This window comes from Pseudophryne corroboree, chromosome 6, assembly GCF_028390025.1.
Source record: "Pseudophryne corroboree isolate aPseCor3 chromosome 6, aPseCor3.hap2, whole genome shotgun sequence".
In the NCBI taxonomy this organism is placed as follows: domain Eukaryota; kingdom Metazoa; phylum Chordata; class Amphibia; order Anura; family Myobatrachidae; genus Pseudophryne; species Pseudophryne corroboree.
In genome coordinates this window covers 317,003,014-317,019,757 of record NC_086449.1, presented here as the reverse complement: position 1 = coordinate 317,019,757, position 16,744 = coordinate 317,003,014, and the positions used below count along the sequence as shown (strand labels likewise).

The 16,744-nt window shown below is 42.3% G+C and overlaps 1 protein-coding gene across 6 annotated transcripts in view; it reads left to right on the top strand.

Annotated features, from left to right (window-relative positions):
* Positions 1-16,744, top strand: part of SHF (Src homology 2 domain containing F) — a 475,778-nt gene that overhangs the window by 391,712 nt on the left and 67,322 nt on the right. For 4 of the 6 annotated variants that reach the window (XM_063926269.1, XM_063926268.1, XM_063926267.1 and 1 more), the window contains one exon: positions 1,363-1,482. The exons of the other annotated variants lie outside the window; for them this stretch is intronic. In XM_063926269.1, the coding sequence (XP_063782339.1) occupies positions 1,363-1,482 (120 nt within the window). The remainder of the gene's footprint in view (positions 1-1,362; positions 1,483-16,744) is intronic. 6 annotated transcript variants of the gene reach the window in all.

Sequence of the window (16,744 nt, the reverse complement as noted above, 5' to 3'; positions counted from 1 at the left end):
CCGCATGCAATACATGACTGGTATTTAAAAACTTCTATGTCTCCTTTCACAAATCCTGGACACCTGTGCAGAAAGTAAGGGCTTATTTTCACAGTCGTTCTTTTAATTGCAAATTGGTGCGTTCTTCCAGTGTAGCCCATTTTCTGCAGCAAACTAATTTTACCATACTATTCGAGTGGATGGACCCATCTTTGTTCCCAAATCTCATCCTTCCCCAAATTCCTTCTCTTATCGGTCATCCACTTTTCCCTTGTCAAATGGATGTCCTTACGTTCACTTTGTTCTGACTTCTTGATGCACATATAGGTTATATGAGTATTTTAGTATATGTTCTGTCGTGTATATTAGTTTTTCCATCCTTATGATCTTATGTGATCTGTTTTCTATTATTTTATACCTGTGCTGTTGGTACTTGTTGCACCACAGTAAACTGTTCTATATAAAAAAAAAAAGTTTATTGTAATTGCACGTGCCCAATATTTTTATATATGTAGCAAACTATTTTTTGTCATTAGTCTTACAGAACAACTGTACACCAAAACTATGTTTAGCACTTACTCAGGATATCCTACCCTGCAAGTAATAAAATTGTGACTACTGAGCATGAGAACTGTGAGTTCTTACGTTAGTGGAGTATGCAGCTAAATTAATGTCTGTGGCAACGGTAATTATTGAATGAATGAAAATGTATAGGGTGAGTTAGGTTAAACAGATTGGTGAGCTCTCCTGGAATACAGTAAAGCCACAACACCCAGTAAATGGTATATTTACTAAAGTTTCATTTTTCCATCAGTTTATAATCAATGAAAATCGACCTTTTGTAAGTAAATAACATAGACCTAAGTGTGAAATCCAAAATTCCACTGTTGTCGTAACTGAGGCCGCTCCATGATGCGTTGGATCCTGATGTTCAGATTCACTGGAGAAGAGAATTTTCCATGAAACATTATAAAACTACTAATTCTGGTGCGCATTTTATTAATACATTTGTGTATTTAATGTTTAATTAAAGTTTTATAAGTGCTGTACGTATGTTATTTTATAGTTCTGCGTGGATGTATGCAGTGTACAGTTGAAATATATTTGTTAACCCCTTCTGAATTTAAATTTGAAGATGAATTATGTTGTCTCAGAAATTTTCTTTGATTTTACAGCATTTTCTGTTACTTCTAGTTTCATACTGTCAGGTGTGTTAGCTCAGCTTAATGTACTGACTAGAATAGAAAATAAGTTGTCAGTGACATTACAGTGCACAGATGCATGGTGATGATTATGGAAGATTTCAGGGGAGCAAGATCCCTTACTGAATGAGAAAAACAATGTTTTTGCTTTATGTTGTTTAATAATTGGATTCCCTCACAGCTGGTACCATGGTGCAATCAGTCGCACAGACGCCGAGAGTCTTCTGAGGCTGTGTAAAGAAGCAAGTTATCTGGTGCGAAACAGCGAGACCAGCAAGATTGACTTTTCCTTATCACTAAAGTAGGTATTGTTTTTCATTAATCGAAAACAAAGTTATCCCGAGCTCACAAGGGCACAGTTTATAAGGAAGAGACACTTTTGTTTTGTTATGTGTCTCATTATATACAATTTTAGATAAATTAGTGTATATTTCTGAATTCATTTGCGTGCATTTGCTGTACATATTTGTATATATATTTTGGTACAGATGTACCCTCATACATTCATCCTGCAGCATGGCCACATGGACATACGTGCTTCGGCATGCTGCAGGTGCAACTAGATATGCCGGACTGTGACTATTAGTTGCCCCATGTATTCCTATGGCATTCGCATTTGTGCATCATACTCGTGCGTGGCTTTCCTGAAAATAGGATGCATTGCGGCAAAGCTGATCGTGGCAACATCTGTACCTTCTCCATGTTTCTCATACATGAAAAATGTGGTGCGTTAATGAGGTATAAGTGATTCCAGGATCTGCTTCAGTTTTGTAGGTGTCCAACCTCAACGGCAGGGGTGTAGCTAGACGTACAGTGTAGAGGCCCCTATAGCAAAATTTCTACAGGGCCCATCCCCAAACCTGTATTTAATGTGGGTCAGGAAATGCCAGCCAGCCACTACAACCATGATTTATAGCCTATTTATATACTACTTTATATCATAAACAATTAGAATTGGGGTGACTATATATTTTTTGTTGTTTTGTTTGTATATGTGAACTAAGCAGGCACAAAGTGCAAATTGTGATGTCGGGACCCCATGATTTGAACTAGTTTTTATAGCATTTCCCACAGATGCTCAATCAAATAGAGATCTGGGATGTTCCTCAAATCATTCCTGAACAATTTCTGTAGTGTTGAAGGCCAAATGATTCTGCTGAAAGAGGCCACTGCCACCAGGGAATACTGTGGGTCTACAACAATGTTTAGGTAGGTGGTATATGACAAAATAACATCCACATGAATGCCAGGACCCAGGGTTTCCCAGCAGACAGTTGCCCAAGACAGCATGCCTTTGTCAAGTTGCCTTCTTCCCATAGTGCATCCTGGCTCCATCCCTTTCCCAGGTAAAAGATGCACACTCACCTGGGGTCCACATGATGGATAAGAAAATTTGATTTATCAAACCAGGCCACCTTCGTTCATTGTTCCATGGTCCAGTTCTGACACACACATGCCCATTGTGGGCACTTTTGGTGGTGGACAGTGGTCAGCGTGAGCATTCTTACAAGTCTAAAGCTATGCAGTCCTATAAGCAGCAAGCTGTGATGCACTGTGTGTCCTGACACACTATCATTGCCAGCATTACCTTTTTAATCAGTTTTTGCTACAGTAGCTCTTCTGTGAGATAGGACCACACAGGCTAGCCTTCACTCGCCATGCACATCGGTGAGCCTTGGGTGCCCATGACCCTGTTGTCCTTCCTTGGACCACTTTTGATAGGTAGTAACTACTGTATACCGGGAACACCCCACAAGAACTGCCGTTTTGTCGATGCTCTGACCCAGCCGTCTGCCTATCACAATCGATCAGCCGCTAGTGCATTTACTGCAAATTAACATGTTTTAGTAAATAGTTTTTTACCTCTTTTCCCAGCACTTGCAAGTATCTTATTACCTAAGAGCTCACATGATATTCTGTGCATTGTGATTTAAAGTAGCCATTTCTGGAAAGTGAAGCATATACAGCTTTTTAATCAATGTTTGTATTAACAAAGCCTTTTCTTATTTGAATATTAATGAGATACAAGCTGCTGAGATGTATTTTTTTTCTATCAACTCAGAAACAGCATTCCATAAAAATGAATAGGTGATGTAGACTTTTTAATATGCTGTAATATTTGAGCTGAGTGGTTTACTTTGAAACCATGCACTCTTTATTAGCCTGTACCTCAGACATTTTGAATTGTGACAATACATTATATCATTTAAATAGAAAACATGTAAACATAGCAACTTGTATATAGTTTTAGTAATATGCTTGTGTACATATATATGTTATGCATTGATACATATGTTAAAAATACAGTATGTTGGCATCATACATGAATTGGTGATTAAGGGCCCCAATTAGTGGTAATGTAGACCCTTTCTGGCTCTCCACGCTTGGGCAAGGTTACTATTCCCAATCATAGTACACATGGATGGTAAACCAAGTAAAAGTTGAAATATATGTGAAAACCCTCAAAAACTTGTCAACCTTTTGACCCTATCAAATTTTTGGCCCTGTTGACCCTAATGCCTGTTGACCATATGCTGTCAACTTATTGACTGTCTGTTTAGACAGTGTCTATCCATAGTTCGCAACACCATGAGTTGATTCATATTTCATCCAATTCAACCCCATATTTGCTATTCAGTGAACATACAATTAGACTACTGTATGTGGGCCTGATTCGAGGAGCAGATAAAGCAGTTGCAATTTCAATTGCTTCAAGGGATTGTAATCTATTTGAACATTTGCCTGTGTTCAGAACAACCCACATCTACATGACTGTACAGACGTTTTCTCATACATCTAGCATCAGTATGCCACGGAGTGAGAGATGCCTGGCGCGAGTGAGCCGTCAAGTCTCATACAGCTCTTCTAGCATTGGGTGTCTTTTTTTTTCCCCCCCGAAAATGTCTCGCTTGTGCTTTATACTGTGTGTGACTAAGTCTTTATACGGAGCACAATGGAACTTGTATTGGAAAAAAGCTGCAGCTGCTACATTGTAGCACTTTGTATCTGGGGGCTCAGATGTACTCAGATAACCAAGCATCTTATATCAAATGAATCTGCACAGTCTCCTGGTGCATCCTAGCTGCATTATATTGAGACTACAACACACTTTGGCAAAAAAAAAAAGACCTGATGCTAGCAGAGTCTACTGGGACCTGGTGTGCTGAGAGGGGCTGTTGAGTGCAACTGCAGGAATGATGTATGAGAACACATCTGTACCACCCCCGAGCGTCCACATGTGAGAGCAGTGGTCACCACTATTATCTGCCTTTACTCCAGCTCTGCCCTTGGTGCAAGAAGTCAGTCTGACGTCAAGCGGATCTCTGCATACACTCGTCTCCGAATACTGTAGAGCGCAATTCCATCTACATGCCCACTTCACATGCATCCTATGTGTGAAGGCCCCATTCTCAAGATCACTCACAGTTGCTCTAATGTGCAGTTTGCTAAATATCACAAGACTTTTGGGGCAATATTCAAATGATATATCACACCCAATCTCCCTTATAAAGTGATCCCCTTAATCGCACAAATTGCTCCCATAGTAATCAGGTTTAGCTGCGTAAAGGGTTGGGCGCCTTTGCTACCCCAGGGGTAGCGAGCTGAAATGATTATACCATGCCCGTGAGCAGAAACAGAACAGGTGTAGAAGGGGGTGAAAAGAATTGAATACCGCCCTTGGAATTGCATTTCATTAGGAATCTGACCGGGATCAGTACTAAATCCTGCTGAACGGGATCCCGGTGGTCGAAATACCGACACTGGAATCCCGACCACACAATCCCGACAGGGGTGGCGAGCGGAACGCGGCCCCTTGCGGGCTCGCCACGCTGCGGGTACGGTGCCTCGCAACGCTCGGCACACTATTATATTCTCCCTATATGGGTGTTGTGGACACCCACAGAGGGAGAATATGTCGGGATTGTGCTGGTCGGGATTCCGGCGTTGGTATTTCGACCGCCGGGATCCCGTCCAGTGGGATCTTGACCGCCTCCCATCTGACCCTGTGTGTACATAGAGAAGCATTGTGAAATATTTTTCTCCTACGGGTTTTCTTATATAGTATGTAATTAACCCAAATTGGTATATAATGGGATCAAATACTGATGATCAGCAACAGGATTTGAAAACTACATGGTCGTAGATAATTCAGAGATTTCAGATGCATTTAGATCCCGACTGCATGACTAACTACAGACCGATATCAAACCTTCCTTTTCTAGGAAAGGTTATTGAGAAAGTGGTTGCGAATTAACTGGAAACCCGCCTGACAACCCATGATATTTATGATCCATTCCAATCAGGATTCAGGAGAAGACACAGCACTGAAATGTATATGTGTTAAATGATCTTCTGATGGCAAGAGACAGAGGTGGCTGTTCAATATTAATCTTTCTGGATCTCTCTGCAGCATTTGATACCGTAGACCATGGGCTTCTGATTGAGCGACTGATATATTTTTGTGGACTTGATGGCACAGTCCTAAGCCGATTCAAATAATTTCTCACAGGCAGGTCACAGAGAGTATCGTCTGGAGTATACTCATCACCATCAGTGCCATTGCCATGTGGTGTCCCACAAGGTTCTATACTATCCCCCATGCTTTTTGCAGTATACATGAAATAATAATCAGGCACCATGGCCTGGTCTAACACTGCTATGCAGATGATATACAACTGTACTTGTCCTTTGCTCGGAGCACTGATAACCCAATAGCAACCCTAAATGGCAGTCTAGCTGATCTCCAGGAGTGGATGAGTTCCAGTTGTCTGTGACTGAACCAGGATAAAACAGAGGTCCTTATGATAGGACCACAGCATCAAAGGACAAGACTGCAGCATAGCCAACCAACTGGACTTACACTCGGGGATTCAGAAATACAGACCACTGATCGTGTGCGGAATCTTGGCATTGTCCTGGATAGTGGTTTGACACGTAAACATCAGATATCAGCCACAATCAAATCCTTATTCTTTCACCTGAGGAACATAGCCAGAATCAAGCACTTAACTCCCTCAGGTGATCTGCCAAAAATCATACATGCATTTGTATCATCTCAATTAGACTACTTCATTATTTTCTATACTATATTATACTATGTATCTGTTAAGCACCTTGAGTCCTATTGGAGAAAGAGCGCTATATAAATAAAATTATTATTATTATTATTATATATTTGAAAAGATATGGTAATCCTCCAGGCCAACTCCCTGGCATCTCTGATACGGGTGGCCCCTAATACTAATCTAAGTCTGAGGTGTGGAACCCTGCAAGCCGGCGAGGGCCAGCTACCCCAGGACAGCACACCAGTGAGAAGCTGGAGTATTAGTGAATGTTAATAAGAAAGAAGCGAAAGCTATGTAGTAAAAGGTGATACACAAGTAAATGTGTAATTAAAATGGTTGAAGGAGTAGTATTAGTAGACAACTTATATGAAAGTGTTGTAAAAAGTGCTATATGAAATATTAGTGTGCTACCCCAAAGCAGCCCAGCCCCACCAGTCCAGGGGGCACCATACCCCAAACGCATCCCTAAAACTAATAACCGCACCCCGTTTGAGTCCTATAACTGTCTAATACAAGGCCACATGGCAACTGCAAATACACAACTATATCTAAATTGGGAGCAAGCTTACCTGGAGCCACCCCTAGGTTCTTCTATTGGCACTACAAGAATCAGCAAGTCCTCCACATGCTGGTGCCATCCATTCCACATAGAACATTATGAAATTTGGTAACTGCACAATCCAATTTGTAATGTCATTCAAGTGCATGAACGAGAGGGGTTATTCTGAATAAGAAACAAATAACAGATATCCCCCTACATTCGGGAGGACACCAGCAGCAGGATATGGTAAGCCTCCAGGCCAACTTCAAGTTGTTTTTAATTCTGGAGGTCCCTAATACGAATGCTGGGTACACACTAATAGATATATCTGCAGATCAATGATCTGCAGATATATCTACAGATGGACCGGGCAGTGTGTTGAGCATACACTCTGCCCGATCCATCGTGACTGACGTCATGAACTTGGCGGGCATTTACACACACCCGCCCAGTTCAGTAGTCGGTCAAAACAAAACAGGCAGTGTGTATGCCAGCGAGTGCCAGACACCCCTGGGCAGCTCACCAATGAGAAGCTAAAGTGTTTGCTTTTACTTCCTTCTTACTAATATCAACTAACACCTTAGCTTCTTACTAGTAGCTGGCACTGGCCGATTTGTGGAGTTCCACCCCAGACTTAAATTAATATTAGGGTCCTCCAGTATAAGAGACACCATGAAGTTGGCCTGGAGGCTTACTATAGCGTTACAAATATATGCAGCTGAGATCTCTGAATTATCTACCACCGTGTAGTTTTCAAATCTTGTTGATGTCATCCCGAGTGCTGAGGGATACTTGTTTTGTGTTTCTTGTTTTTCCTTGCATACTGATTAAAATTGCAATATAAATTATCTTTAAGCAGTCTGTTATTTTCCACATAGACTTGGAATTATTTTGCACACTAAGAAAATAGATCTAAAATAATCCTCAAGATGAAATATCTTTTTTTTATTTTACAACAGCATCTACAGTATTTCCAAATGTCTTGCTGTCCTGGTTCATCTGTTATTGCAGTAAGCATTAAAATTAAAAGGATGTCTTATCAAGCTGCTTAGGTAAAGATTTCATTTGCTCATTTCTATGCTTCAAATAGCTTTGTAGCTGCATGACGCCGTTTGGTCTAGTTTAAATTACTGACCTCCATTAAGAAACTGTAACGTTGTATGTTCAGTAAAGGGAGAAAAACCCTATAAAAACAATACTATCCCTAGTCTAGTATAATACTGGAGACTCAATCATGCTTTTACCAAATAATTCCAATTCTGTTGAGATGCTAACCATAAAGATAAGAATCAAGATCTACCTGTCAAGTGTGACTGCAGAAAGACTTTATACTGACTTTTGGATCTCACAGGGAGATTTTAATTTCTTGTCAACTGCAGCATTTAGTGCCTGTGATGTCTAAAGATTATGAAACATTGGGTTGCATCTTAAAAGCAACCAGCGTTTTATCTTTAATGCTGGCACCAGTCCCTTGAGTGCCGCCATCTTTGTGTGTGTATATGTGTATATATATATATATATATATATATATATATATATGTATGTGTGTGTATATATATATATATATATATATATTATCCTTTATTTAAATGGTGCCACAAGGGTTCTGCAGTGCCCAATTACAGAGTACATAAACAAATCATCAAACAGGAACACAACATCTTACAGTTGACGACAATATAGGACAAGTACAGGGTAAATAAACAGTTACATCAGCAGATGACACTGGAATAAGTATCAGGTGGCAGAAGACTGCTGGATTTGGTGCAGTTGAAGATTATCGAAGTAAGAAAAAGGAAAAGCACTTGAGGGAAGAGGGCCCTGCTTGTGAGAGTTTACAATCTAAAGGGGATGGGTAGACAGACAGGGGTGACACAGATGGGGTACATAGAGAGCGTGGAACAGAGGGATAGGATGGGATTTGGCTGGGTTCGGTGAAGAAGTGGGTGTATACAGTATATGTGTGTGTGTGTGTGTGTGTGTGTATATATATATATATATATATATATATATATATGTATATATAAATATATATATTTCAAATAAGCACGTCACTCCTTTCTTCAAGAATAGCAGCTGCGGTGCCCTCCTGGTGGGATACCCAGATTCCACTATGCAATCAAGAGTAGTAGCAACGGCACTCAAGCAGACTAGGCAACAGTGGTAAAGTGCTGTCAATTTAACAAGCCGACATGTTTTGGCGACTCAACCCCGTCCTCAGGGCCAGACAGACAGACTAAATCAAACACGGTGCTCCGTGACGTCAGAGGAAGGTGACGCTGAAGTGTGGCCGGCTGAGCTGGCGGGCGGTCATGCCGTGGAGCAGGGGAGTATGGTTTGCACTAATGTCTGTCTCTGTAATGTATAAATGTTGTTTGTTTGATTTAGTCTGTTTTGTCTGGCGCTGTATCCCCGAAACATGTCTGCTTATTAAATTGACAGCACCTTACCACTGTTGCCTAGTCTGCTTGAGTGCCGCCGCTACTACACTTGATTGTGTGTGTATGTATGTGTATGTATATATATATATATATATATATATATATATAAACACACACATATATGCAGTGTACAGTATAAAACTCATTTGAGAAAGGGCCCTTGAATTTGCAGAAACATTGTGTATTTTTTATACAGTTTTTGTATAAGCAATGGCAACCTGTATGCCTTATTTTCATCACACATGTATGTTAGTGTGTGTGTATATATATATATATATATATATATATGTGTGTGTGTATATATATATATATATATAAGAGAGATATGTATATGTACTGTATATCCATCACACTTGCCATTGCTTATAATTACTACTCATATCTGAGTGTAGGTCGCAAAATTAATAATTTTGATCAAAACATCTCCGCTTTATAAACCACAGTAAGGTTCCTGGCAATTTACTAGTCATACACTAACATTTGTTCTTCAAACAACACTGCGATGCAGCTAAAATGCACTCGCTCACCTCTCCGTTATGGAGACTGAGTAAAAATGAAGGGTTGTTTTTAACCACGCCGCCTAACTGACTTTAATGAGTCCTTATGCAATTATATAATTATTGAGCTCCTTTTAGGGATATACATGCAGACACTTCAAATGTAATGAGTACGTGTTGTAAGTAATTATATAGTATATATCTGATGTGGCTTTCTATGGGTTAATAGTAGAACTGGTCTTTAGAGTTAAACTACAGTGTCTGAACAGTTGCCTGACTGCCAATGCTTGGAAAGACAGCTTCTAAATTGTCTCTCTGATCTTATAACACCTTGATGCTCTACATCCCCCATCAATTTTCTTCCCTCGTAAGCCCTAAAGCATATTAGCTTCCAATAACCTTGCTGAGGTTTTAGGCAATATTTTGTCCTTGAGAGGAGAGATTTTGTGTACCGCACAATTACATTTTGTAGCCATCCACTTTGTTCTGAAAATATATTAAATTACTACTTCAGTCTTAAGGTAGTTGTCTACTACAGGGTTACAGAAAAGCCAAGCAGGCTATAATATGTAATTGCCGCCCATCAGAGTTTTCTGTTATGTGTGTAGTGTTGGGGAGTACAGTTTATACCATGGATGTGGTAACTGAGATTTTGTGTCGGAAGAATTATTTATTTTGTCAGTTAATAAGGCTATATAGGTCATTTACTATTATTTAACATTTATATCATTAACGTTATTTTATTTTATGTCATCAGCTATGTTTTAAATTTAAAGCATTCTGTTTTACGGTACTGTAAGCGATTGTATTAATCTTTTCTGTGGGTAGACAGGAATGAGCATAAAAGGAGTTTCTCTGACCGTGCTGCATTACAAATGTAGGACATTTATTCTATATATTTTCTGCTTTGCTAATTAGTTACCTATAGGCTCAGGCATGTATACATCAGAATTAAATTATTACTGTTAAAAGATACTTGAATTTTAGTCATTTACAATATAGTTTCTTCAAGTTAAAGGGCTAATAAACTTAAATGCAAAATAATTTTATTTATAGGTTTTTGTTTTTTTTAACATACCACCACTGCAGAGCAGTGCTCCAGCTTAAGGTCTGTCCTGTCGCTCTGCAGTGGAAGCTGTTGGAGGGGCGGTGTGTGACCCAGCTCCCACTGTTCATGCCTGTAGGACATACCATAGATAGGTAGAGGGATAAAACTATGGAACTGTGGTTCAGTTTTGCTTAACAAACTGAGGGGGACATGTACTAAGCAGTGATAAAAGTGGAGAAGTGAGCCAGTGGAGAAGCTGCCCATGGCAACCAATCAGCTACTCTGTATACGTTTATAGTATGCAAATTCTAAATGTTATGTCAATGCTGATTGGTTGCCATGGGCAACTTCTCCATGGCTCACTTCTCCACATTTATCACTGCTTTGTACATGTCCCCCTTAGTTTAATTAGCAAATACACAATGTTTCAGGCATTTCCAGAGTTCTCACTCAAGTTTTCTGCAAATGCCCTAAACATTGTATATTTTCTACATAAACAAATCGTACATTATAATATGTGATTATTTCCGGGAAATCTGATCCGATTTTTAGACCAGTAATCGTCCGACTTTTTCATTCCAACCGGAAAGCATCTTTGAGTATAACAGTTGCACAGTGTGGGAGAAAGTAACCCATTGGCACCCAGAAGTCTCATGATTGAAGCAACACACACCCTATATAAACCTTAGTACTCCAGGGTGCACAAGCAGCTCCTGCTGATTAAAATTAAATGCAGCATGGCTATATTCTGTGTTTAATAGCGGCTGTATCGACATACCAAATTATGTTAGTGTTTAGCAGGAAAACACTGTAGCATAACATTTCATATGCAGATACAGTTACTATTACATACAGAAAATAGCCGTGCCACATATAATTTTAATCAGCAGGAGTTGCTTGTGCGTCCTATTACGTACTGTGGTGAGAGAGACTCATTTTCCGGGGATAAATGTTCAAAAATGACATGTACAATACATGGGCTATTTTGAGACATCAAAGTATTTTTGTTTGATTTTAAGGTTAGAAATATTTTGTGTAAATGCTGTAAATTTTAACTTGTAATTGATTTTCAACACTGACAAATACAACTCACCCAACAAAAACAGCTCAAGTTATGCCCGACTTTGTAGAGTGGTTTTGTGTGAGATTTTCAAACTCGGACTCCATTACATCGATCAAGTTGTATGTTTAACATGGGGAAAACATCTGGATCCGGCCTTTTACTGGGCACTCATGTTCAGAGTAGAAAACATCCAACTTTTCATGAACTCAGATGCTATAACATTGGGCGAGTTTGCAAAATGTCTGACCTTTTACAAACTCTACTCAAACTATGCCTCTATAACATCCCAACCATTATGTTTAAAAAGCTTGAACTGGAGTGCCCTACTGTTTTCATCAATCAAAAATTGCCTTTGAGCAAAAGTAAATGTTTCTTGATTGATTTCTCAACCACTAACACTATTAGCTGTATCCATTATAGAAGTGGCTAAAAATGCAAATAACAATAGACCTAATAGTGCATATGTGAAGATGAAATACATCAGATCCTCCTCTTACTGCAGTGTCTCTACCCAAAACAATGTAGGAAAACAAGTTTCAAAGTGACAGACATAAAGAAATGAAACTAATTTAAGTACTTACTGTAAAAAAAAGTGTGAATAGAAAAGGGAATGAAGTTAATCTCCCCCAAATGAGGTTTGTTAGGTCCATCACAACACAGGGGTTCAATGCATGAAATCTTGTAAAATCATACAACCATAATGTCCCCTTTAAACAATATCCCATACATTATCTTATAATATTTAAACTTGCCCTGATGTGGGATTGCGGAGGTGGGAGGGGAAGTCGCCTGTCACTGATAGAATTTTGTGATGGTCTCCTTATACCTACAACAAAATGTTCATAGTTCTGCGTTTAAATTAACCTACAGTATGAGTTTCCATCACTATTAAAGGTTCTAAGTATTTACAACCAACCATAATTGTGCAATTGTCTATCTTCCTAATCAACTATCGCAGTCAGAATGCATGCCACCTTTCCACGATATAGGTCCCCACAAAAAATATTTTTAACGAAAATACCATTTCATCTACATTTCCATCTTGTACTGTAGTTGAAAACAAGTTTTATGGTAAGAACTTACCCTTGTTAAAACTCTTTCTGCGAGATACACTGGGCTCTACAAGTCTGGACAATGGGGTGTAGAGTAGGATCTTGATCCGAGGCACCAACAGGCTCAAAGCTTTGACTGTTCCCAGAATGCACAGCGCCGCCTCCCCTATAACCCCGCCTCCCACCGCACTGTAGCGGGCACAAGAACCCGGCGTCCAAAGGAAGCATCCTGGGAAGCGGCAGTATCGAAGGCATAGAGCCTTATGAACGTGTTCCCGGAGGACCACGTAGCCGCCTTGCACAATTGGTCAAAGGTCGCACCATGTTGGGCCGCCCAAGAAGGTCCAACAGACCGAGTAGAATGGGCCGTAATGTGAACAGGAGCTGACAGACCAGCCTTCACAAAAGCATGTGCAATCACCATTCTAATCCACCTGGCCAGGGTCTGCTTGTGAGCAGGCCAGCCACGTTTGTGAAATCCAACAAAACAAAGAGAATCAGACTTTCGAATAGAAGCAGTTCTCTTCACATAGATACGGAGAGCCCGTACCACATCCAAAGACCGCTCTTTGGGAGACAAATCAAGAGAAACAAAAGCTGGAACCACAATCTCCTGATTAAGGTGGAATGAAGAAACCACCTTAGATAAATATCCGGGACGAGTCCTAAGAACCGCCCGGTCACGGTGAAAAATCAGATATGGGGAACTACAAGATAAGGCACCCAAATCCGACACTCTTCTAGCAGAGGCAATAGCCAGCAAGAACAGCACCTTAAGGGAAAGCCACTTAAGGTCAGCTTGAACCAAGAGGTTCAAATAGAGGCTCCTGCAACGCCTCCAAAACCACCGACAAGTCCCAAGGAGCCACAGGCGGGACATAGGGAGTTTGGATACGCAAACACCCTGAGTGAAAGTATGAACATCAGGTAAAGTCGCAATTTTTCTCTTAAACCACACCGACAAGGCAGAAATATGAACCTTGAGGGAGGCCAGACGCAGGCCTAAATCTAGGCCCTGCTGTAGAAAAGCCAAAAGTTTGGCTGTACTAAACTTGGAAGCATCATAATGGTTAGATGCGCACCAAACAAAGTAGGAATGCCAGACCCGATGGTAAATCTGAGCAGAGGCCGGTTTCCGGGCCCGCAACATAGTTTTAATGACCTCTTCAGAAAAACCCTTAGCTCTTAAGACGGAAGCTTCAAGAGCCACGCCGTCAAAGACAGCCGGGCTAGGTCCTGGTAGACACAGGGGCCCTGAACGAGGAGGTCTGGGCGTTGTGTAAGTAGAAGTGGACGCTCTGACGATAGGCCTTGCAGGTCTGAGAACCAGTGCCGGCTGGGCCACTCCGGAGCTATGAGAAGCAGATTTCCTTTTTCTTGCTTGAACTTCCGAATTACCCTGGGCAGGAGTGACTCCGGAGGGAACACGTTTGGCAGCCGAAACCTCCACGGCACCGCCAGCGCATCCACGAATGCTGCTTGAGGATCCCTTGTCCTTGCTCCGAAGACCGGAACCTTGTGATTGTGTCGAGACGCCATCAGATCCACATCTGGAAGACCCCCACCTTTCCACGAGGAGTTGAAACACTTCTGGATGGAGGCCCCACTCGCCGGCATGCACGTCTTAACGACTGAGAAAGTCCGCTTCCCAATTCAGCACTCCCGGAATGAATATTGCCGATATTGCCGGTAGATGGCGTTCTGCCCAACGTAGAATCCGTGAGGCTTCCTTCATTGCCAAACTGCTTTGAGTGCCGCCTTGATGATTTATGTAAGCCTCCGACTGTACTTGAACAGGACGGTTCTGAATCAAATGCTGGGCTAGGTTCAACGCATTGAAGACCGTCCGCAATTCCAGAATGTTGATCGAGAGGAGAGATTCCTCCGTGGTCCACCGACCCTGCAAGGAGTGCTGTTCCAGCACCGCGCCCCAACCACTTAGACTGGCATCTGTCATCAACAGGACCCAGTTGGATATCCAGAAGGGACGGCCTCTGCACAATTGTCGGTCCAGGAGCCACCAGAGCAGTGACAGACGGACCTCCGGAGTCAAAGAGATCATGTGAGACCTGATGCGGTGAGGCAGGCCGTCCCACTTGGCTAGAATCAGCTTCTGGAGGGGGCAAGAATGGAATTGAGCATACTCCACCATGTCGAATGCTGACACCATGAGGCCCAGCACCTGCATTGCCGAATGTATCGACACTTGCGGACGAGAAAGGAAGCAACGAATCCTGTCCTAAAGTTTCAGGACTTTCTCCTGAGACAAGAACAACCCCTGGTTGTGAGTGTCCAACAGCGCTCCCAGATGCACCATGCTCTGAGCAGGGGCCAGGGAGGATTTCTTCCAGTTGATGAGCCACCCGTGGGCTTGTAGAAACCGGACCGTCATATCCAGATGACGATGGAGAAGAGATGGGTAATTTGCCAGGATTAATAAGTCGTCCAGATACGGCAGTATCCTGACCCCTTGACGGCGGAGTACCACCGTCATCACCGCCATAACTTTGGTGAAGACTCGCGGAGCCGTTGTTAAACCAAAAGGTAACGCCCGAAACTGGTAATGGAGGTTGCCAATAGCGAACCTCAGGTATTGTTGATGTGACACTGCTATAGGAATATGCAGGTAAGCATCCTGTATGTCCAGGGAGACCATGTAGTCCCCAGGTTCCAAGGCCAGAACTATAGAGCGAAGGGTTTCCATACAGAACTTGGAAACCTTCACAATTTTGTTCAGTGCCTTGAGGTTGAGAATGGGCCGGAGGACCCATTCGGTTTCGGGACTAGAAACAGCGGAGAATAGTACCCCCGGACCCTCTGAGCAAGAGGCACCTGTACTACGACTCCTGTATCCAGGAGGGTCTGTACCACCGAATGCAGAGTGTTTGCCTTTGTCTGGTCCGACGGAACGTCTGTCTGGCAAAATCGATGAGGGGGTCGGTTTTTGAAGGCTATGGCGTAACCTCGAGTGACGACTTCCCGTATCCAGGCATCTGAAGTGGTTTTCAACCACTCCTGGGTATACCCTAGAAGTCGGCCCCCCACCCTGGGATCCCTCAGGTGGAGGCCCGTCCCGTCATGCGGCAGGCTTATCGGTCTTGGCTGCTGGCCGACTGGCAGCCCAGGCTCTTTTGGGCTTCGGCTTACCAGGTTTGGAAGTGCGGGCCTGCTTATGGTACGCCTGACCTTTTGCTTTACCTGAAGGACGAAAGGGGCGAAAGGACGTGCCTTTGGCCTTCGACACAGAAGGAGCTGTATTAGGCAGACAGGCAGTTTTGGCAGTAGCCAAATCAGCCACTATCTTATTTAAGTCCTCCGCAAACAGAATATCCCCCTTAAAAAGGAGTACCTCCAGGGTTTTTCTAGAGTCCAGATCCACAGACCAGGATCTCAGCCACAATATCCTGCGAGCCAGGACTGATGTAGTAGAGGCCTTGGCTGCTAGGATACCGGCATCAGAAGCCGCCTCTTTAATATAGCGAGAAGCTGTGACAATATATGACAAGCATTGTCTAGCATGGTCAGAGGAGATTTTAGCCTCTAACTCCAAGGCCCATGCTTCAATAGCCTCTGCTTCGCCCATGTAGCTGCAATAGTGGGCCTTTGTGCAGCACCCGTGAGGGCCTAAATCGCTTTTAGACAACCCTTGACATGTTTATCCGTAGGCTCTTTTAGAGACGTGACGGTAGTGACAGGTAGAGCTGAGGAAACCACCATCCTAGCCACATGTGAGTCGACTGGAGGAGGCGTTTCCCAATTCTTAGACAGCTCTGGCACGAGGGAATAGCGAGCCAGCATCTTCTTTTGAGGCACAAACTTCGTACCCGGGCTTTGCCAGGGTTCCTGACGTATATC